A 23,462-nucleotide genomic window follows, 5' to 3' on the forward strand; every position below is an offset into this window, starting at 1 on the left:
GGGGGGAAAGAGAAGAAGGTGGGGAAAAAAAAAAAAAAAAAAAAAAAAGAAAAAAAAAAGGCTCTTTGTGCATAAGGAATGGGCAACTGAATAATGTACCATATGTTAGCTTTCTCTGTGGGGTTATGTTTTGTAAAGGGCTCTGAATTCTTGGAGTACACTACATTTTGAGATTATGAATACGTTGTTTCAGCATTTTTTTTTCCTGAATTTTCCAAAAGACACAAACAAGGAAAAGAAGATAATCCATCTATTACCATACTGGAGTTAAATATTATATAACCACAAATAGAGCAGAAGAAGTTATGGCAAACTGCAAACTATCTTTTAGCATGAAACTTAATGAATCAGAGAGTAGTTCAGGTATGAATGAATCTTGTGTTGGTGGGAATATTTATGCCAAGAATAGGCTATGGACTAGATTCCTTTCTGTAGATTCAGAGTCAGCAAACTGCAATGCCATTTTAACTATTTGTTAAAATTAGTGTGAAAGGCAAAGGCACTTTAAAATACAGACAAAGCAAGCAGATGTCCAGGACTGAGGTCTTAGGAGGAAAGATACTATATCACTTTAACATGGTTGGCCACGTTCTCGCTTAGGCCTGACTTGCTGGGACCTCTGTAAAAATGTATAATGAGGCCTGAGTGCAGATGACGCCACTTTACCTCTTCTAGGCATAGAGCTCATGCTGTGCTGGCTTTATGTGACATGGGCTTTAAAAGCTCAGGAAGCTGATAAAAACCAACCATCCACAGAGCAGAGGCTTGAGCGCAGAAATGACAGACATTGTGTTCCCCTCATGGAGGTTAAAAGCGGCATGGTTACCCCATTCTCAGAGTTTTAGGAGAACTGATTGCACGAACTCTTAGGACACAAGTGTTTGTCCATATACTATTATTTGAAATAATTCATGTTATTGACCTGATCTACTTGTGCTAGCATCCCTCAACGGCATCTGCTGTTTGTCTGGCCTGATGGTGCTTAGTTAATGACTGTCTCAATGCATCTGCTAAGTGTAATACTATCTAAATGTTTACCTGTTTAAGAGCAGAACATAGGCTGAGAGGGAATCAGGTGCATACGGGCATAAGGCTATTGATTCCCTCATAAATCTTCTCCACTGAGCAGAGCTTAAATAAAATGGCAAAACACAATTTGATAGGTCAAACTGAAAGATTGGACTGAGTAGAAAAATCCTTCTTTTTAACAAAAGAACTATACGGTAAAGTGGACAGTAAAAACCTTCATCTACAGCAGTGGGGAAAAAACCACAAACCAATTGTTTCTGCATTGTAACACTTCCTCTTAAGCAACGATTTGCCAATAACTTAGCCAAGACATTTTAGCAAGGTGATCCCTAAAAACTTCCTCTTTAAGTGTCATACACCAGTCTATCCTTCTTAACCACAATTTTCTCATCGCACAAAATGCAAGAAGCAATAGCAGCATTTAACGAACAAACTGGTATTTGCTGATGATGGTCAGCACTTGCTTGTGAAATACCCAGGGCCCAAGAAATATGCAAGCCCAAGTTCAGTTGGAGATGTTGTAAGTGCCGGGGGATGCTCCTCACAGTGCCACGCACAATTTTAATGTAAAAAACTGTGAGGGTCTGCATGCAGGGGTGCGTGCGCAGAACTGTTTTCATTCCTTCTCTCTCCCCACCTCCTCCCGCCCCCTCAACACACACATCCTGCAAATACACACACTTCTTTCCCAGAAAGTTTTTATCCATCTGTGGGCCAATCTCTAAAGGATCTACATTAAGAGAATTTAGAGGGTGGTGCATAAAGAAAAGGGAAGAGCACCTAGAAAGATCCTATAAATTTGATAGCGTGATTTTTTTTAAGGGTTTTGATAGTCTGCAGCACACTACTGCTACTAAGGATTCAGCAATTTGTTTCACAGTCTCACACTCAAAATAATAATCTTAGCTTCTGTCTGTCACTTTTAAGCTTCAGTGTCATTACAACTAAGGTATGAGTCACACCTGCAAGCATCTTGTTTGTGTATTAGAATTAAGAGTGCTTGCCCGCAGAATGGGACAACATGTTGGATTCTTAGAAGAAATGAGCACAGCGATGTAGTGATGGGAGCCTGCAGAGAGGTATTCTTTGCTGATGAGTGTGCAGCAGTAGCTGGAAGTTAAAACTTCCAAATAATGTCTTTACTTCATTCCAATGGAAGAGATGTGTGCATAAGTGGGAGAGGTAGGGAAATACATTTAAATATAATAGGCTATAAATAACAGGTTGTGTGTGACTATGTGGGAGCTGTCCGGGGAGCCTCGCATAGGTTCATCCCAGTCTGTGCGCTGTCAGTTTGGCTTATTCCTGTGTACTGGTCCCATGGTAGTTTTTGAAGTTCACATATCAGTACATGTCACTACTATGTCACTGTCAGTCTCCCTTCTGGAACGAGCCATCTCATCTGGAATGAGCCAAGATCCCAAGAGAAGATCTGAGTCCAGCTAACAGGGTAGCCTACTTTACACAGACAATATGGGAGCTGACTGTGCCAAGTTCGGCTACCTTCGAAGTCTGGCTATTGGAGAACTTCAGGAACAATCAGGAACTTCAGGAAGGCTTCAGGCTGCAGCAGGCTGCAGGCTTCCATTCAAAATGCCCCTGCTATTTGGGGCATTGTGAATGGAGGAGGAAGACAGAAAATAAGAAGTATGTCTTGGACAGCATATAGGGCCCAGAAGAGATCTCAGCCAAATGCTGTTCCATATGGACGTGACCAATCTACATCAGGGGGTTCTAGTCCTGAAGAGTGCTGATGTGAGTCAGTTCATACCACTGTTCTAGGGGCCCAGGTCTCTCCCTAGTGTGGTTCACAAATACAGCATAGCTGTAGAAAACCACTTGACTTCCTGTATCTACAATAGCAGGAGTGGGTTTTGCTGATGAAATTCCTTCCTTAATTATCCAATGAGGGAATGCGAGGGGAGACAGAATAGCCCAAACTTCTCAGGGTACTGAGGCGGTCCCCCGTGGGTCACGGCCATATGGTTGTAGCATGGTGCTTTAGGGGTATGTAAGGAAGAGCTGTGCTCAGAAAGAAAAAAGCAGCAGATAGGCTATTCTAGGGACTGATTCCCCATCCTGAAACAAAGGCACAATTAATAATAGGTGACATTTAATAGAATTCAAGTGTCACTGCGGATTTATCCAGAATTGGTGAGGAAGAGAACGACAATGCAAGGAAGGAGAGAAAGTAATACTGAGGGGAATTAGCCTATTACAAAAGATGTCCTTCACCGTTCACTGCTGAACTCTTCCTCCTATATATTCATTTCTTTAACACAGTTACTGGAGTGAGGGAAGAAATCTGGGTATCACTGGAAAAGGATGTCATGAGTTATATGACTGAACCAGTTTGCAAAAGATTATTCTGACATAGCTTATTCTGGGTACATGAAACAAAATACTAAGATGGCTTAGAGCTTTCATTTTCTGAGGTCCAAAAAAATCTTCTGTTGCTATCCACCGGAGTTTCAAGCACCTACCTGTGCAATCCTTACATTTACAGCCACCATACAAGCTCTGCAAATACTACTTGGCTTACAGGAAGCTGCCTGGGTCAGATGCATTCTGCTGGACTAGTATTCTGATTGGTGTTAATATTTCTCATTAATTCAACCCTCATTCTCAACCTTCACCCATAATCTTTAATCCAAAGGTCCAGTATGTATCATTCATCTGTTTTACAAACAAAGCACATGAGAGGCCTGCAGGGCAACTTAGCCAGAGCTGGGAATAGACACCAGGAGCTGATGGAACAGACGCAACTTGTTCTCCTTGCCATACTGTCTTCTAGAATAAATGGACTGTATCTGTTTTTTTGGAACATGCTGTTTATAACTATACTATCATACCATCAAATACCAAAAACAATTATGCCATTGACCTATAGGACAATCATATCCAGCACGCTATTGCTGTCACACAAAAAAAGGTGAAACACATGACCAAATAAGCATAGGCAGCTATTTGGTGAATAATCACTGACTTTTTTTTTTTTCTTTCAACAGTAACTCATCTTTCTGTCACAGAGAAACGGTTTGCTATGTATCCAAGGATAGGCTGAAATCTTAAAGCAAATTTATTCTGAAAATTGTTAGTATTTTATTTAAGAGAATTTAAAAGTATGGGTAGGAGAGCATAGCTTAACATCTGAAACTTCTAAAGTTTGGACTTAACATTTTAAAATCAATTTCTAAGAAATTTGAAATTTACGAATTAAAGTCTTATCATTTTAAAATCACAATTGGGCTTTGCATGTGATAAAACTGTGGTCCCTCTTAAGATTAAATATTATTAATGAACAGAGATTCAAAGCAGCAGTCTGAATTATACCCAGTTAAAAACTGTTTCTTCTAATAACACCTTTTTATAGGAAATATGAATAAAATATGGCTGGGGATGAAATGGGTTGAGCAAGTTCCAATTCTAGAATTTCCAAACGTGATCCAAACCTGAAAATAAAACAATTTGGGCTGCTGAATACCGAGCCCAGCCAATTAAAACTCTACATTTGGGAAGGCGTATAGCTGTGGCCAGTCCAGCATAATGGGTATCACTCAGAGGTGTCCTTAAGACTGTGCATTGAGTACAACAAATTTTACAGGTCATTTCATAAAAGTATCAGAATTAGTCTCTCTCTTTTGTAACAGAAAGTGGAGCCACCTGCAAAGCATAAGCAAAAATCACTCTCCTTGAAATTAAGTGAAGGATATTTGTGCACAAACTGGCATTGCCAGTTGCATGTTCAGAGATATCCTATCAAAAAAATAGTAGTGTACCGGCTGAAAACAATGATAGCTATTTTATCACAAGTCACAAATGTACTTACCTGTCATCTCTGTAGTGTGTCATGCAAATATGACATGGAGTGCTTGTCTATTTAACATTGTTAAACAGTAATTATCTGATAAATGAAAAATTAGTTCTTTAAATTTGCCCTGATTAAATTTGGGGCAGAGGCAATAGCTTGCTCATTGTTTTGCAATTACTACAATGCAGCAGGGAAAAAAAAAGCAGGTCCATGAAAACAATGGATTCAGTGAATTAATTTAAAGAAAAAGTCACTGTAAATATTGCTCATTAAGTATTCCAAATTAAAAACAATGTGGTGCAAGAAGGAGTTATGCTATTCCTGTAATTTTATCATTATAACAGAAAGAAAAGCAACTAAATGCTGAATTTCTTATAAATTTAAATACATTAAGAAACTCTTAACAAGTGGCCAGACTGTTAGGGTTAAATATTGTGCAAGCTTCAGATGTTAAGTTGCAAGGAAGTGAGATCAGGATGAGGGGACTGAGAGAGCGAAAAATGAATGAAAAATTAATCCTCAAGCCCTGTTGGTCAGATAAAGTCTGGGGAGCAAAGAAGGCTATTCAAGCTCCACCCCCACAGGAAATATTGCAAACAGACAACTTTAGACCTAGACTTTTAACGAAGTGAAAGGCACTAGCCATTCCTTGAGTCAACAGAAGTAGAGGAGGCCATTCAGAGGAAAGCTCCAGAAACTGCTTATACAGGACATATTGATCAGATATGGGCCAAGGTGAGCAACGGGGAAGCCCCTTCTGTGGTGCTCTGTTTGTTATTTTCTTACATCCATACCTCATGTTCAGTTCTGTAATGGACACTGAAAGATCACTACTTCTCTAAGGAGTTTTGATCCAGGAAGAAAAAGGAAGAGAAAATTATTCCATCAAGGGTTAGGAGAAGGATTTTCACAGGAATTGCATTTTTTTCACTTACTGTGTGCATGGGAAAAGCAAGCTTATCAGAATGAGATTTGGGAGAACAGGTATATTATTGATGCAAAAATGTTGTATTTTGCAAATAGAAAGGAAAGGAAAGTCTGCAGCTATTTGAAGTTGTCAGACAAGAGCAAATGAGAGACTGACAAATCTGACATAAGAGAAAGAAGCAAAGCAGAACTTGGAAGAAGGTATTGCAAAGGCTGAGGGAGGCTACAATGAGCAAAGAAGGTTGAAACCTGAAGTTAAAGCAGAGAGGATACAAAAATGTAGGGGATTTTTTTTTGGTGGTTTGTTTGTTGCAGTGGGGGGTTTTTTTGCTTACATGCTAATATTTATACATATGCAAATTTACCAGTTTAATAATTATAATAAATGGACCCATGTTGCTTTTCCAACCTTGCCAGATAACTCCTGCCTTTCTAAAGACAAATCTCCCCCACCCCTCAGCTTGTTCTACAATAGATGTGCTTCATTGCTAAGTTTCTGAAGATGTTTTTTTTTTAAAGTAGGTATACTCCTGAAAAATCAAAGTACGTGCTGCTCGCCTTGATACTGTAAAAAAACCTGTTCCCCCCATTTGAACTGTGACTACATTGCTAAGACTACTAATGTAGTTCTGTTAAGGCTTGCCTAAACTTGATAAACTTAAGATCATGCTGTAAAAAAATCTTTACACTAATAAATCTGTTTGAACATAGGATAATGATTTTTTACTCAATAATGGCACAGGGTAGCTGTGTTCCACTACTAAGGACCAAATTCTTACTCTTTCCTATTCTCCCTCTTTGGGGGGGGGGAGGGGTGGGATGGAGAATAATAAAAATATTTTTAAAAAGCACACAGTGCCCTTAGGAAAAAAAATTCTCTTTTTCTTCTGTAGTTCTGCACTTCATTTAAACCATCAAGCTATCTTCTACTGGAGAACCCTCCATAGGCTCTGATGATGTCAGAGCCAAACCAATCTCAGATGCTTATTCTTTGGCCTCTGACTGAAGCCATAGTTCACCTGCAAGAGCTTTCTGCAACATATTATTTCACATACATTATTTCAGTAGTGTTCTCTCTCCAGTTCTGCCATCTCTCCCACTGCCAAATGACAACCCAGTGCCCACCAACATATTCTTGTTAGGTGCTTCCAACAGATAGCAGCTGTCAGTTATATCAGAGGTACATGACACGTAGATGGGGCTAGAGATCACATGTCATGGTTTAAAATGCAGAAGTGTTTCTCAGCTCAGTCAGGTTTCTTTATTTCTTACTCAGAGGCAGCAAGGCTGTGCCTCTGTTAGTATAACACCATGTCTTGGAATGGATGACACCTTGAAAGAATTAGCTGAGTTAAGCCAGATTCTTTATCCAAGTAACTCATGAGTATTCAATTCTCTCAGGGTTCTCTCCTCTTAGATGCCTTTTTGATTTTTCTTTAGTACCAGATATACTACTCCTATATTTAATTATGCAGATAATTGCTAACAGTCTATGCAAGGTGGAGTCTCTCTCTCCTTCAAAAAAAAAAAGAATAAAATGCTCCAAATAAATTATTTCTATTTTTGGTGGAAACCTCACATGGGTACTAGTTACCTGTAGAAAGTAACACCCAATTCTTGAGAGTGTGTCTGTGCTTCTTCCTCCTTATAAAGTGTGTCTGTGCTCCTTCCCCCTTGGATGTACCCTCAAGTTTTCTTGCTCTTCTCACTTTTTCATAGCTGCAACGCAGCCAAGTACCAACTGGCACCTGAAAGAAAATGCAAGAGATCACCACACAAGTAAATTTTCTAGCAAAGAGTTGATTGTGAGGAGAGGACAGGCCTTCATTGTCACCTTCAATGGAACAGAACAGCCTGAGCAAAACTTAACATTCATCGCAGAAACAGGTAGGCTCCCAACTTCTTTCGCAGAAAGAGTAATGCTGCCTTGTGACATTCTTTTGGCCTGATATGCACTATAGGGCAGCAAGATAGTACCTCAGAGCCAACATGCTAGTTCTCATAGCCATGGAACTGTTTGAGGTGTTTGTTGTATTACTCCCATCTCAGCTAGCAGTCATAGCTTCCTTCAGTTTCCAACATATGGCACAAATTCATCTGAGGGGAGGGTTACATCCCTGCTGAGTTAGTTGACAACTAAACCTCTGTTTCTGCAAGCCGGGGAAAAAAATGTTGTTTATTTTCCTTAAAAGGTCCAAAACCCTCAAAGCTGGCTAAGACCCAGGCCACATTTGGTATCTCCAGCACAGTGAGCAAGGAGAGCTGGAGTGCAGTTCTACAGTCTACCAGTTCCAACTCTGTGAGCATCTCCATTTACAGCCCACCTAATGCTGTCATTGGACGTTACAAGCTGAGTGTTCAAAGTACTTCAAGTGACAGCTCCTCTCCAGCAAGCCTTGGCACTTTTGTTTTGCTCTTTAACCCTTGGTCTTCAGGTATGAACATGTCGAATTTCCCCTGAAAGAACTAAGTTGCTTGTAGCTTCATTAATATTTGCAGCTTCTCCATTTGTTCTATACGTCTTTAATATGGGGGCTGATACATTCACCACATAATGTATCAGTGAGAAAAGAAAAGGGTTTAACAATTTCTTAGGACCTTCTGGTACATAAAATCAGCTCTGTATCATGTACTTGCTGGAGAGCTCCTTGCCCTAAAAGATTAAGTTCTGCTTAAGCAGATTAAGTTCTGCTTTTGCCAGAGCTTCCCTACTTCTGCACAAGTTTAGAAGAGTGTCTTGTCTCTGTAGAACCAAGAAAAGAGTCATATCTACCAGCTGCCATCTTCTCCCAGATTTGACAGTATCATATCTCTGTCTTCACTCAGACCCCCCCCACCCCTTTCTCTAATTATAGGAAATCCTGAGTTTCATGATCTGTTTATAACAGCAAGAACAGCAAAGGGTGGATATCTGCAAGCATTCTTGTTGATGGAGACCAAGGCTTCTGACGTTTTGTTTTATTTTGCCTGCTGTGGTTGTACTTACATCTGTTTTGGCTTTTCAGGTGATGACGTGTTCATGCCTAACAAGGCTGAATGTGAGGAATATGTGCTAGAAGAGTTTGGCATCATTTTTGCGGGCAATAAAAATCATATCAGCAGCTTTGGATGGAACTTTGGCCAGGTAAATGCAGCACTGAAACACCAGACAGTGTTTCGTGCTCTGGTTTTCACATGAACTGGCTGACCAGGGCTTGTTTGCTTCTTCCAGTTCATTGCAGTCATACACCTCTGAAGAGCAAGAGTCTGGTATTGAAATCAGAACTCGTGTTATACTGATTAATATGAGGATTTGTAATTGACTAGTCAGTGATATGACCTAGAACTTGGAGGTTCAGCCAGCAGAAACTTTAGTGTCTGCTGGGTAGTAAAGTACTGTAGCAATGCTGAGAGGCAAAGTCCTGGCCTTAAGTCCACAGATTCCAAGTTTTGAAAAGCTCTTTGAGTTCTAATCTTCGCAGTTTGTTGAGGCCACATTTTTATATGGTAATTCCTGGCTGAGCTGCAGCACTTCATTCGGTGATTAAAAAAAGCATTGAACACCTATATGGCTCTACTTATCCTGATTTTTAGTAATCTATGTTTCCAAACCACTAATTTATTTCTATAACATAGTTTCAAGGAGATATTCTCAATATTTGCCTTTCCATGCTGGATCGAAGCTTAAACTATCGTCAGGATCCTGCCACAGATCTATCTCACCGGAATGACCCCAAATATCTGGGCCGCGTTCTCAGTGCAATGGTAAGCAACATGTTCAAAAAGTCAAAACTACTAACTGTTCTTTTAAAGTAGTTAGTGAAAGTAAGTATGAAGACGCTTCTCAGAAAATTTTAGGCCACTGTTTGTATGCACCAGAAATGTGGGCCAGAGAAACACCTAGGTGGTCGTCTGATCTGAGCCTGCTAGATTTCTCTCATTGGTGGTATTTCTGATACTTATCACTTTGATATCCAGTAGTCAAGCTGAAAGTATAAGGCACGGGGTGATATGTTGAGGGACCAGTCCCTTGGAGGTCTTTAGTCCAACATCCCATTTGAAGTGGAACTACAGTGGTACTAGATCTGCTCAGCCATGGATTTGTCAGGCTGCCTTGAAAATCTCCAAGGATGGAGGTTTCACGGCCTCTCTGGGTGACTGGTCCAGAGCTGCACTACCCTCTTAGAGAGGAATTTTTCTCTTATGACCAATATGATTTTCCCAAGCTACAACTTTCTGCTGTTTCCTCTTGTTATATAACTTGCCAGAACAGAGAAAAGTTGGACTCTGACAACTTAGTGTGTTCCATTCAAGTAGTTGTAAGCTGCTATTACATTCCCCTTATCCCCTTCTTAACCAGACTGAACTAGCCCAGTGCTCTCAACTTCTCCTTGTAGATTGTGTGCTCCAGGGCCCCTGACCATCTTGGTAGCCCTCCCTCCTGGGCCCTCTTCAGTGTCTCAACATCCCCTTGAACTGAGGGACCCAAAACTGGAGACAGGATTCCTGGCACAGCGTCGCTAGGGATAATTAAAAGGGGTTTTCAGCTTCCCTCAATCTCCTGGTCACATTTTTTCCAATGTAGCCTAGCATGGGCTTTCCCTTTATGATGAGAGGGCACTGTTGGCTCAAATTCAATCCGGCATTTGCTGTAACTCCCAGGCCCCTTTCAGACAGGCTGCCATTCAGCCGGCTGCTTCCCAGCCTGTACCAATGCTGGGAGTTATTCTACCCCAAGTTCTGAAATCTATACCTTTTCTTCCTGAACTTCATGAGGTTTCTATTGACACAGTACCCAAGATTTTCAAGGTGACTGTGCCCCATTTGTTGTGTCAGCCACTTCCCCTAATTTAATGTAAATTTGCTGAGGGCTCACTGCATCATGATCCAGGCACATTCTGAAAGCTTAGCTGCATGATATGCTTTAATGATGCCATTCAATCATACAGTGGTAAAGTTGCCACCTTGTGTCAGGAGGGTTCACTGAAAACTGGTGTTTGCCTTCTTGCCTGGTGCTACTGTACTTGGGTGGAAGAAACAGTGATTAAAAGTTCTCCATTTCTTGAGAGGACACGCATTTCATTTCCCTGAAAAGGTAAGTCGTCTTCCTGAAGGCCAGCTGCATGAAGCAGTGACTTTTGTCCACTAAAATGTCATTCAAGGCTTTTCTCCTGCCCGCTCCCCTACCACTACTACATCTGTTGTAAACTCTTAATTTATCTCATCATAAATTTAGTGAATATTTTTACAGGTCAACGCCAATGATGACCAAGGGGTGCTGCTAGGAAACTGGAGTGGAAATTATACAGGTGGGAAAAGTCCGAGCAGCTGGACTGGAAGTGGTGAAATCCTGCAAAACTGGAAGAAATCAGGATTCAAACCTGTCAGATATGGACAATGTTGGGTTTTTGCAGCGGTATTGACTACAGGTATATTTTATGTCATGCACATAACTGACACTGCACAGATTCTGTTAAAAGAAGCACTAATAATATTTCCTACATGAAAGTCTTTCAAGACATTGGTATGTTATATGAAACTTCATATTCCAGAAATACTGCTTTCTGACTATGGTTTTCTATTTGCTCTTTAGTGCTTAGATGTCTGGGGATTCCCACTCGTACAATTACAAACTTCAGCTCTGCCCACGATGCAGATGGAAATCTGCGTGTGGATGAGTTTTACGATGCTTCTGGAAATCATCTGGACAGGGCAGCTGACAGCGTATGGTAAGGCTATACGGTATTTAATAGTAGGACCTATCAATGCCTATAGAGTCTTCAGGTGCAGAGTATAGATTCTAATGACAAATGCTTTGTTACCTTCTTAACAATTGCCTTAAAAACAACTACACACACAAAGGATCAATAAAAAAATACTACAAAATAATCCTACAAAACTTGGTGTTTTCACTCTTTCTCAGTTAAACAGAGAATTGTGACATGAATTACAACAGCTAATTGAAGCCAGGGCAGGCAAAGTTACAGTTATGATACCACAGATGACTGGAAATTTGTGATATTACACTGAAAATATCAAACAGTGGGACTTGGCTTAGTTTGGAACTATTCTTCAAAAACAGTTCATGTTAAACTGTAAAAGTTCAACAGAACCCGCTTCCCTGCCTTTTTTTTTTTTTTTGCAGTGACATCATTTGCAGTGAAAATAATTTAATTATTGCCACTATTAAGCATCAAATGCAATTCAAACAAGCTTGCATTCAGCAAAGAACAGGTGCAGTCCCTCACTTTTTGCCTTGTTTACTCCCCTGCTTGTTCTGGACCCATTCTAAATATAAGTGATAAGTATAACTGTAGCATTGTGGTATAAGGAAAACAGCTAAAACTAAGGAAGTGCACATGCTCAGAACTTCTGGAGAAAAACAGGCTCAAGACATTTTGTATAATTTTACAAATTTGCTTTCTGCCCTTGAACATTTATGGCTGTTCCACAATGCAATTTTCAGCTCCTATGTAGTTAATATAGTCAGGATCAGAGTGGAAGTGGTCAGTCTCAGATAAGAACCTATGCAAATTAAGGCATTTAATACATTTAACTAAGATGGCTGATTAATGGATGTGAACAGGAATTTAGAAACACATACTAGTAGCTTACTTTGTTCATTCTTGCACGTAGGAATTTCCATGTCTGGAATGAAAGCTGGTTTTCCCGCAGTGACTTGGGTCCCTCATACAGTGGATGGCAAGTTCTGGATGCAACTCCCCAAGAAGAAAGTGGAGGTACACAGATTTTACTTCAGGAATAATGTTGAAAAATTATAAAGTCAGTCACTTTCAGAGAGAAGGAAAAAAAAAAGTAAAACCATTGTAAAACTAATTTCTCATCCTGCTCAGAAATAGAGTGACAGAAGAGAATACTTTATCTATAGCATTAGAAAAGCCTCAGATCATCTGTGGATGCCAAGAAACAAACTAGACTTCTAGGAGCAGTCTTTCGCAGCAATTCCTATATTTCCAGTGTAGGTATCCAGAGCTATTGAAAATCAAGGGATTATATAAAATAAATCAAGTGTACCTTCAGAATAAACACAAGATACATGGATGGTTGGCCTGGTATGAGGGTCTATGTGGATGGAAGGGCTAGAATGGGACAACAGCACTGGGCAATTCAGGAGTCATTGATAAATATCTGTCTAGTAATCTGCTTACTGTCAAAGAGTTGATTAGGTCTAAATTATTTTTTCTTGATTCCATAGGAATTTATCAGTGTGGTCCTGCCTCACGGAACGCCATCAAAGAAGGAGATGTAGATCTGGACTATGACTGCCCATTCGTATTTGCAGAAGTGAATGCAGACTGTATGTACTGGAATTATGACCCCGCAACTGGAAAGAAAACATTAATATTCTCTAAGTCTACCATAATTGGCCAATTCATCAGCACAAAGGCAGTTGGTAGAGATGATCGTGTAGATGTCACCAATGATTATAAATATGAAGAAGGTAAATAAAAACACTGGTTCTTCTGGTTACATAGCTGCTTCATTCCCAAACATATGCAAACTTTAGGCCAGGAGTCTCTTAGTGGGCAATATTGGGCACCTATAAGGTAGGAACAAAATTTATACTCTGTTTATTCAGTTCTGACAGAAAAGGGAAGAGAAGGAAAGAGTAAAAAATACTGCCTTGCCCTTTCTGATATGGATCTGCTTTGTGGGACCTAAATAAGGCAAGTCCAAATATCTCTTGAGTAAAGCAGTCACTGTTCCACCTGCCTATTGCTAACGTGTACTGACTGCCTCTGCTTTATGAGAATTAGTCTACAGCCCAGTTATTTGACAGCAGCATTAAAGGCCTATTACAGAAACCTAAGCTAAATCAGCACTTAGGCCCAGGAAAAGCAACTCTTTCAAAGGGTCAAACAGCAGGTAAACTTGTCAGACCTTTGGGTTTGATAGTGCAGAAGAAAAATTACAATCATGAACTGAATTTGCAAGTGCAAAGAATGAACACTGCTATTGGAAACATATATCAGAAGGGTGAAAAGCATGATAAAGCAGAGCTCAAATAACTACTGTGTACTGGCTCTGGCTGGGATGAAGTTAACTTTCTTCATAGCTGCCCCGCTAAAAGCGTTGATAACACCCCAATGTTTTGGCTATTGCTGAACAGTATGTGCAGGGTGTCAAGGCTCTCTTCCTCCCTGCCACAGCGAGCAGGCTGTGGTGGGCAAGAGGCTGGGAGAGGACCCAGCCGCGACAGCTGACCTAAATCCACCAAAGGGATATTCCATGCCATATGACTTAGTGCTCAGCGATAAAAGCTCAGCAAAAGGTGGAGGAAACAGGGCGGGGGGGGGGAGGGGCATTCGTGGTTATGGCATTTGTATTCCCAAGCAACCATTATGTGTGTTGAGGCCCTGCTTTCCAGGAAGTGGCTGGACATTTGCCTGCCAATGTGGAGTAGTGAATGTATTCCTCTTTTTGCTTTGCTCATGTGCAGTTTTTGCTTTCCCTGTTAAACTGTCATTATCTCGAGCCATGAGTCTTCTCACCTTCCTTCTGTTTTCTCCCCATCCTGTGGGAATGGGGAGTGAGTGAGAGACTGAGTGGATGTTTGGCTGCTAGCCAGAGTCAACCCACCACACGGTGCCATCAGCCTTCCCTTGTATTAGGGGCCTTTTCTGTATTAGCAAACAAGAATTTACATTTCTAAATATTACAGCCATAAAAAGGGATAGAAATGGGAAGAGTGCGAAACTTTGGACTTAAGATTTATGTTACAAAAAAAATGCTATTAGAGGGCCAGTGACATTACTGACTGCAGATCCAGAAAATTAGGCATGGCTGTGGAAAACAGGCTCTGTTCATCTCTAAGTACAGACACTATGTCCTGCTGGCTTGTCTCTAGCAGTCATGTAAAATAAGAGATGCATATTAACTGTTGAGGATAACTTTCATGGTTCCCTCTGACAGGCTCCACAAAAGAAAGAGATATTTTTAAAAAAGCCCGTAAGAAGCTGGGACTTGAGGATAAATTTGATCCTACAGCACCGACACCACAGGAAATTGATCAAAAGCCTGACATCTCAGGGAAGTTCAAGGTGGCTGGGCCTTTGGAAGTTGGCAAAGATCTCAATCTAATTCTGGTTCTTGCAAACTTACAGTCTGATGCTAAGACTGTTCATGTAAATATGACCGCTTGGAGCACTGTGTACACTAGAAGACCAGTTCATGAGATCTGGAAGGACTCCATATCTGTCATTCTGTCTCCTAAGGAAGGTAATTTTTCAAATAACTTTTAGTCATAATTGTATAATTCTTTTATCAGCAAATGGGCATTAGAACCTGGTCAACTTCGGGGAAAAAGCTCTAAGAAACTGCAATCTTAAATTTCTATGCAGAAAAGGCTGAAAAAAATTACATTGCACTTATAAACATATTAAAAAGGCATGTTTCACACCATCATTTCCTTAAGTACTAGTCACATTTTGGAACATGTATCTCAGGAGCGAAAAGAAGATGGTGAGTAAACATGAAGTTTCATTTAACAAAATTGGCATTAAAAAAGATAAGGACAACATAAAAGCATAGAAATCAACTCCAACTAAATGTGTTCTGGTCAATTATGAGGGGCCTTACTGAAAAGTAACAGCACATGGCTAACAGCAGAAACAAGAAACCTGATCCATCAGCACATTAGAATGGAATTAAAGTGTGAGCAATAGAAATAGCTGAAATAGCCCTCTAAGCTCCACAGAAAAGAAAGTTTGTATCGAAGAATGTTTGAGGAGTAAAGGACCTCAGATTTTTTAAATTTTTTTTTTCAGATGGAGTTTGATAACCTCATGGAAGAAATTCTCTACCTAAATATGAGTATTGTTGGAAAGATGAAATTAAGTTACCGTTAGGAGCTTGGGATAATAGCTATATCAGCATTTCTAAAGTGACTGAAAGATCATTGATTCACAACTGATTCTATATTGTATTAATCTTAGGTTTCAAGTCACTAGTGAGAAGCAGAAATAATATTTCATTTCTTTAATATGCAATTTGACTTATGGAGTTGGGATCTATCAACTTCCTCTAAAGCATTAGGAATTGGACTCTTGGTGAAGACAGAGTTTATATGCCTAAATGGCATTACAGTCATGCAGAGACCTTGTGGTGTCTTGTGCTCACACAGGCTGTGTTGAACCAGTGGCTGAATTTACAGTCAGCAGGGAGTTTTTTTCCTCAGATCTGATGGCAGGGACCATTTAAAGAGATTTTGCTCTCTTCTGGAGGTATGCTCTGTTTGCTAGCATTTGTAGTTAACAAATCTGTTGCTACTGGAGGAATCTAGGAAATTCACATTGCCCCCATTTTCTTGCTTACTTTTGTGGGCTTTACATTGGTGACTTGTCATCTTTTCTTGTGTTTCATCTGCTGTATACTGCTGGAAAGTACTTTGTGGCTCACAGTGTTTGCATGCAGCATAGCTACTCTACAGTTCTTCTGAACTTGATATTTATTGTACGAATAGCCAAAAATGTGGAATTGTCTGGATTCATATACAGAGGAGATCCCTTCCCATCCAGTATTCCTTGATTTGAATTACAGCATGGAAACTACTGTAAAAACATATGACAATAAAAAGTAGATAGGGCTAGGAAAGATAAAAGAAATGTAAAGACATCATTCAGCTCGTCTCGGTATATCATGAGCAAATAGGACTGATGAGGCCTATCAGAGCATGTCCCATAACAAATGGAGTGGCACTGGTAAACTCCTTGAACTCCAGCTGTCTTATCTTTCAGAGCAATTGGGAGGAAAACAAGCCAGACAATGTGGTAGTAGGGAATGGAGGAGGGATAACATTGAAGAAATCACTCTATATAGCAGACTGATAGATTTGCATGAATGGAGTTTGGCAGTGATGGCTGAAGGCCTTCCTCGTCCCAGACACATCATAAAAGGAAAATACTAATATTAGATGTGAAACCCTGTGGGCTTATAAAAGTGTGTATCAATTTCTTTTTTTTTTTTCCTTCCAGAGAAACAATTTCCCATTAAGATACCATATCCTGAATATCAGCAGCAGTTAACTACAGACAACACAATCCAGGTAACAGCTTTATGTCATGTAGAAGGTGGGATTCAAGTGCTAGTGCAAAGAGACATCACCCTGGACAATCCTGCCATCGACATACAGGTAAATTGCTGTCCCTTTGCTCTAACTGCAGTGGCAGAGAAAGAGGAAAATGAGCTCTTATAAGCACTTTCTTGCCTGAAAGAGATGTTCTGCTCACATTCTGCCATGGTCCATCATAGCATCTCATAATATCTCCTCTTCTGGTGACTGAGAAGGCTCAGATAGAAAAGAATACTGAGAACCTGGCCTTTCAAGCCTTTTCTTTGCACAGGTACTTGGTGAAGCAAAAGTGAATAAAGAAGTGGATGTGGAAGTGATATTTACCAATCCTATTGATATGGAATTGATGGACTGTGTACTGCAGGTAGAAGGCAATGACCTGCTCAGAGGAATCCTTGAGATAGAGTAAGTACGAGAAATGCCTCCTTCCTGCTATTAAAGATACATGAGCATGCATGACTTGATACATAGGCATGGATGACTTGGAACCGAACAGTGGGATGAGACAGCATTTTCTTCTTGCTGTAACTTGGGAGGCCAGTCAATGTAACATCTTGTAATGAAGCAGAGAGCTTTGAACCAGCTCTTCATCTAAGCTAGGCTTTGGCTCCATAGTTTGGGAGGTCAAATAATTGCTGTCATAATTGGACAGAACTTGTTTTCCTGCCTATCTAGCAGGACCCCACAGTTCCAGCAAAAAATACATGCTTCCCATGCAGTAAATTTTGCTGAGGCCACCTATGCTGCTATAGGCCAGACAGGTTGAACCTTCTTGTTCTGATCATAGGGCCAACAATAGGATACATGAATGTTTCTGTCCATACTATACCCAAATTATAGCATATGTTAACCAGGATTTTTTTTCACTTCATTAAATGGACTGCAAGTGCCAATCTGGGTGTTCAGCCTTCTAAACAATGTGCGTTTACATCAAACAGATAGACATACATGTAAAAAGCAGAGGCACCAGTGACCCAGCTTTGCGAACAAAAATGAATGCAGATTGTTTAGACACAGGTTGTGATCTCAAAGGGTGGTACCTCTGAAAAGTACAGCCCCAAGTATGTTCCATGCATAGCTATTCTAGACACAATAAATCACGACTAAGGAGGATAGCTTTTAAAGAACAGACTAAACCATGACCAGCAGCTACTCCTTAGATGACTGAATTTACTTTACTAAGGCCTGGAATTTGAACACAGCTGAAATCCATAAGGCATGCAGGAAGATAATAGGAAAAATGGTGAATATTACTATAAAAGTTTGGTTTGAGTTGGGCTGGGTTTTTTAATTAAAAAAAAAAGTTTTTCTAAAACGAGAACTACAGGCACACTAATGTTCAAGCTCTGCTTTCAGAACTCTACAGAATAATGATGTTAGGAGATTAATAAACAGAGTCAAGAAACTATTAGATGGCGTTGAGATGGTGAATGAGAAGACTGGAACAAAATATGTTCCTTTTACTGTAGATCCCAGGTTCCTATTTTTATGCTTTGATGATTTTGTATCTTGTCTTGCTCTTTTTCCTTCAGTATTTCACAACTGAAACAGAAAGGTTAAATTTTCAGACTGTCCCCCACTTTGTACATATACAAAATTGCACACAGATTTTGACATATGCTAGCAAATGCAGTTATTTCTAAAAAATACCTGGTATATGGTAGTGTGCTCTTTTAACTGAACACACACACACACACACACACACACACAAACACAAACAAACATACACAGCAACTTGACATTGCCATTTGCGCTTGAGCAACTAGGAATGGTCTATGCCATAATTTATAAGCTCTCCTGAGGGAATTTAGCAACCTCATGTTGTTTATCACATACAACTTTATCCTCAGGCAAGACAAGACAATATGACAGGGTAAGGCTGTTTGGGAAAACCATAAACATGAGTTTCCAAGAATTACAAAATATACTGGTTTAAAACATTTTAACTTCCGTTCAGAATTTCCTGGTGTGTAAACACTGAGGTTTTCTTGGTGCTATAATCTATTCTAATTCAGGAGTTTGTATTAATATTCTTCACGGTCTCAGATTATTCTTTTTTAATAATTCAATTATGTGTTTTATACCCTCTGTTCTGCATGAAGTTTTATCTCATACAATACTAGTGTGTCCCCCTTTGTGTGCTTATCTGGGTCACTGCATAATGTATTTGTGAGAGACCTTAATGCATGGGTTTGAGTATGTAAATACATATCAGATAGCCAAGTCCTGTATGGTCTTTTGATGGCCATCCTACACTGAACTGATAGGAATTCTTACTTAAGATGGGAGATGGTTAGTGAAGAAACTCAAGCATCATGCATAAGCCTGTTTTCAGCTTATATTTTTCTCTTTGTTTCCTCTTTTTAGCGTACCACCACTGAAAGCCAGTGAGAAATCCAGTACAAAGTTTAAACTCATTCCTTTTGAGACAGGTCCCAAACATCTACTTGTTAATTTCTCCTGTGATAAATTTGCAGCTATCAAGACCTTTAAGATGGTAAATGTGATTGACTAACATGAAGATATACAATGAATGGTCTGTGTGCGTATAAATTGAACAAAATGTCATAAGAAATCTTGTATAAGAAAACAATGAGAAAATTAGCAAAACAAAATCCTCACTTCCTGTGATAAGGGGTTACCAACATCATATCATTAAAATTTTACATTGTAATTTTAAATAAAATAGATGATTCTTCATTTACTGTTGTGTCCATGTTATTAAAAAAGAGCATCTTACCTTCTATTCAGAGAGTGTTTGTTTGACTTTTGTCTGATTTTCTTTGGAAATCATTCTTTCTGGCTCCAGATGTCTCTGCACAAACATTCATAAACTCATTTTCACACATTCAAAGCCTTATACAGTGGACTTTCAAAGTGGTGTTTCTCCTTACTGCAACCATGATAGTAGAAAGTAGCCAGGACGAGTTTCACGATTTATGTCATTTAGCTTTGTCTTTTTTGCTGCAAAGTCTCTCCTGACATTTTTCCTTTTTTGGTAAATCACAGTGACTCACGAGGCATAGAAAATGTTCAAAAGCAATTTGGGTGGTGTCCAATTTGAGAGCCATTTGACAAATACATTGAGATAATTGCTCAGCTCAACATACATGATATTTTTGCATGCTGATGTTTTGCACTTGCTGAAAGTCTTCTTTGGGAATCAAAGGGAGGGTAATCTTAAGTCTAAGGGTATTTTAACTTGAGAAGAGTTATGAATTCTTCACTATAGATTGTGTGTCAGGAAGTCATCTTTCAGAGTTCAAGTTTAGTAAAGCTTACTTAAACCCTTTATGGGAGGATAGGTACGGGCCAAAAGCTGGGTTCCAAGAACAAGTGAATTAGGTGTAGCCCAGTAAATGACTTGGTTTATGGCAAATAATTGTACAACAGTAAGTCAATCTCTGACTGAAACTGATCTGTGTAGATGAAGTGAATGGAAAGTCAAGCTATTGCTCTATTGCACTTTGGACTGCTGGGCCAGGAAGCCAGTAAAATCTCAACAAGTTCCTGGAACCAGCTCTGTGCCCCCTCTTCCACCACACAGCACAGGGTACCTGTGAATTGCCATAGGGACTCCTCACTGTTACATGAGCAGCCCAAGCTCAGACTGGCTATAAACTCCTTTTGTCCTTGTAGCCTGCAAAATTGCTTTAGGAGGGCCCATGCAGCCACCTAATTTTCCACTGCCAGTCACATGATGTCAGTACGAGACCATACTGGACATATAATGAGATGTGCTACAGAGAGGTTGTACAAGTAGCCCACAGTGGTACCCTCTCTTTTTCTCCTGATGTTCCTCAAGGCTTGCCAGAGCCAAGAGCTCTCATCATGTAGACCAAACAGTAGAAGTTCAAGCTCAAGCATAGCCTTGGATTTAGAATGTGGATATACACTTACTGACTTCTTTTTACATCTCTTGTATGCATGAAAACAACCAGACTATGCTAAAGTCAAGTGAATTGCACTAGCAGAAATGAGAGAAGCTTGTAAATTGGAATTCTAGGGGAATTAAAAGGAAGGCAACACCCTTCCCCTGCAACACTTCATATGCACATGAATTTAATGTGTGCCTACTTGGATACAGATTCACAGAAGGGATTCTGCAACACTTTTTGTGGAAGTTATACTGATCTCCTCTTTCTAGTAAAGAGAAGCAACAATACAAGTGTAAGGTGCAATATGGTTACCCTGAGGATCGTGCAATACTTGAACAATAGACAAAATTATTAAGGAGATGAATGAAATAAAAGAATATGTTTTTCTCTGAAAGTTAGCAAACTGCACTGCAATTTCAAGGCTCTGAAACAAGGGAAAAGGAGGAACAAAGTATTTTGAACCATTTTGGATGATGGGTGGGTGGAATTGAGCTAGGAAAAACACCTGCACAATGTTAAGTCATTAGTCACTTAGGAACCATGACCACTGCATTCCAAAGGGATTACAAAAGCAGCTGCTGATGCTTTGCTGTGGTGAAGGTGTGGACTGACAGGTACCAGTTTGGGATGTAGGCCAGTCTGAGAGAGAGGTTCTGGTGGCTTGGTGAACACTGCTGTGGGTGTATCATACTGAGGTAAAGGAGGTGGTTGCAGCTGAGACAGAAAAAGTGTTCTGAGATTTAATTACTTACGTGAGTAGCAAGGAAGAAGAAAGGAAATAGTCATACTCCAGCAGGAGCAATGTGTAACGTCTGAAGCAATCACTATAAGCACTGAACGCCTGAACTTAAGAACTGGTTGATGCGGTTTGTCACTAGGGCTGTGTGTGAAGATCAGGTAACATCAGAGGCTTGTGGCTCTTATGGTTTCCAAGGAATATGAATTAAGGAAAAGAGAAAAAGACCAACTAAAGTAGCTCTGAACAGCAATCAAATCCATTTGAGGCGATTCCCGGAACAAGTTTTGACAGCCTGAACATCCTGGAAACTTCCAAGAGGAGGAAGGACCTCTGAATTATAATGTAAGTGGAGATAAACCATACCAGATATACTGCTGCTTTAGTGTTTTTCTTTCGGGATAGGGCTAGCATGAATGTCGTATAAGTAAGTACTCTTTTAGTCTTCATGGTATCAAAACAAAGTTTCTCAAAAAGGTGCAAGAAGCCAATTTTTTGGTAAAATCAACCTTAGAAACAGCTGTTGGAGCTTAACTTCTGCTTCTTTTGCAGTTGGTTTTTTTTTTCTTTGTAACTGAAAATTCAGACTAACTTATTTTTTAAGTCATTACTGAGTGCTAAAACATGATCAGTGGAGCTTCAGAATCTTAAACAGATAAATATTACTCCCCACAACAATGTCACATTTCTACCTGTACACTTTTAAGCGAGGGTACAAAAATAAAAAGAAATATATTCACAGTTGCGAAGATAGACAGGCTTAGAGTTTGCACTGATAAAAACTACTCATGGTTAATAGTTTGAGGGTTCTTTTTGAAATAAAACTTTTGCTGAAATAGTAATATGGAGCTGGCTAACATAATAGGTAAATAGACTTTTGTTTCTGGTGGGAGTTTATCATTTCATGTAAGTCAGGGGGCACTGGCAATAATTTGAGACCCAAAAAAACCCCTCTAAAACCAACTCACAGCTGTTGAATGAAACCAGAAGTGACATTAACCAACCTGGAAGTTAAGTAATCAGGAAATGTTCCTTTTTCCTTCATATGGCTTTTACATCCCACCACACTGCCCGTTTCCTCATCCTTAAAGATAACTTATTCATGGCACACCTATTATCCTTTGTAGGAAGTTCTTCTTGTCTTGGGATTCAAGAGAACGCATTTCCTCTGAGTAAATAATTTTGGTATCTCCTCCCATAATTACACCCACGTTGAGTAGGAACATTGGCATTAGACATACATATATTATAGGAACTAGTTAATTCATTTGACAAGTCTACAGGTATTAATAACAACTGCTAAGTACCTCTCCCTTCTCTCAAATTTCAGCTGACAGCACGAAAAGATTGCTGGGTTTTTTCTTTTTATGATTAATGTGACTTGGACATCCTTGAAGAACAAAGTAGAAGTTGTATGCAATTCTCATAAGCTGAGGGAATGGCAGGTGAGTTCTGTGTGTCATTTGCTTCCCTTCAGCAGGTACTTTATTCAGGACTGTCTCCTTAAGATACATGCCCTGTAGGTATCTGCTCAGATTTCTTATCTGAAGGAAATTTTGTATTGTAATTTGTTCTTGCACTTCATTTTCAAAGTTTTATTGTGGTTATTATTAAGACCTGTTTGAGAATAACTTTTGAGCTAAGCAGAGGATATTTTTTTGGGGAAAAAAGAAAATAAATTCCCATTACTTCAAAAGGCACCATGCAGAACTCCATCTAAACCCTTTATTTTTTAAATGCTATTTCGGAGATGTGTTATGATTTGTATTAACAAAATTAGTGTAACCCATCCTAATGGAGCTGTGAGCATGGAGCCTATGGATGGGAATTCAAAGATGCATCGAAACCCTACCAAAGGAAAACAGTAATGACAATATCTCTGCTTCTTAAAGTTTAAAATGAAGATGATTATTGAACTGGGCAATTGCAAAGCAGGGTTCTCTCTTGTTTAATGATGAAACAAACATTTTCAAATCAGTTTTTAAAATGTTGCTTTGCAGGGAAAGCAGC

General features: G+C 39.6%; 1 protein-coding gene across 1 annotated transcript; it reads left to right on the plus strand.

Annotated features, from left to right (window-relative positions):
• The first annotated feature begins 5,489 nt into the window (after positions 1-5,489).
• LOC103899098 (protein-glutamine gamma-glutamyltransferase E) lies at positions 5,490-19,528 on the plus strand. The gene is made up of 13 exons (XM_009279505.2): positions 5,490-5,575; positions 7,487-7,654; positions 7,960-8,202; positions 8,773-8,891; positions 9,383-9,511; positions 10,998-11,175; positions 11,340-11,475; positions 12,383-12,486; positions 12,963-13,208; positions 14,681-14,986; positions 16,741-16,898; positions 17,110-17,243; positions 19,206-19,528. Exons 1-13 carry the CDS (start codon positions 5,566-5,568, stop codon positions 19,351-19,353), a joined length of 2,079 nt encoding a protein of 692 aa, XP_009277780.1. The 5' UTR covers positions 5,490-5,565; the 3' UTR covers positions 19,354-19,528.
• Positions 19,529-23,462: the final 3,934 nt, after the last annotated feature.

This window comes from Aptenodytes forsteri, unplaced genomic scaffold, assembly GCF_000699145.1.
Source record: "Aptenodytes forsteri isolate BGI_AS27 unplaced genomic scaffold, ASM69914v1 Scaffold483, whole genome shotgun sequence".
Taxonomy (NCBI): domain Eukaryota; kingdom Metazoa; phylum Chordata; class Aves; order Sphenisciformes; family Spheniscidae; genus Aptenodytes; species Aptenodytes forsteri.

What these genes read in the sequence shown, in the direction of transcription:
- LOC103899098 (XM_009279505.2), top strand. An exon ending in CTTTAACCCTTGGTCTTCAG is followed by an intron (nt 8,203 to 8,772) that starts GTATGAACATGT and finishes TTGGCTTTTCAG; the next exon opens with GTGATGACGTGTTCATGCCT. An exon ending in CATTCTGTCTCCTAAGGAAG is followed by an intron (nt 14,987 to 16,740) that starts GTAATTTTTCAA and finishes TTTTCCTTCCAG; the next exon opens with AGAAACAATTTCCCATTAAG.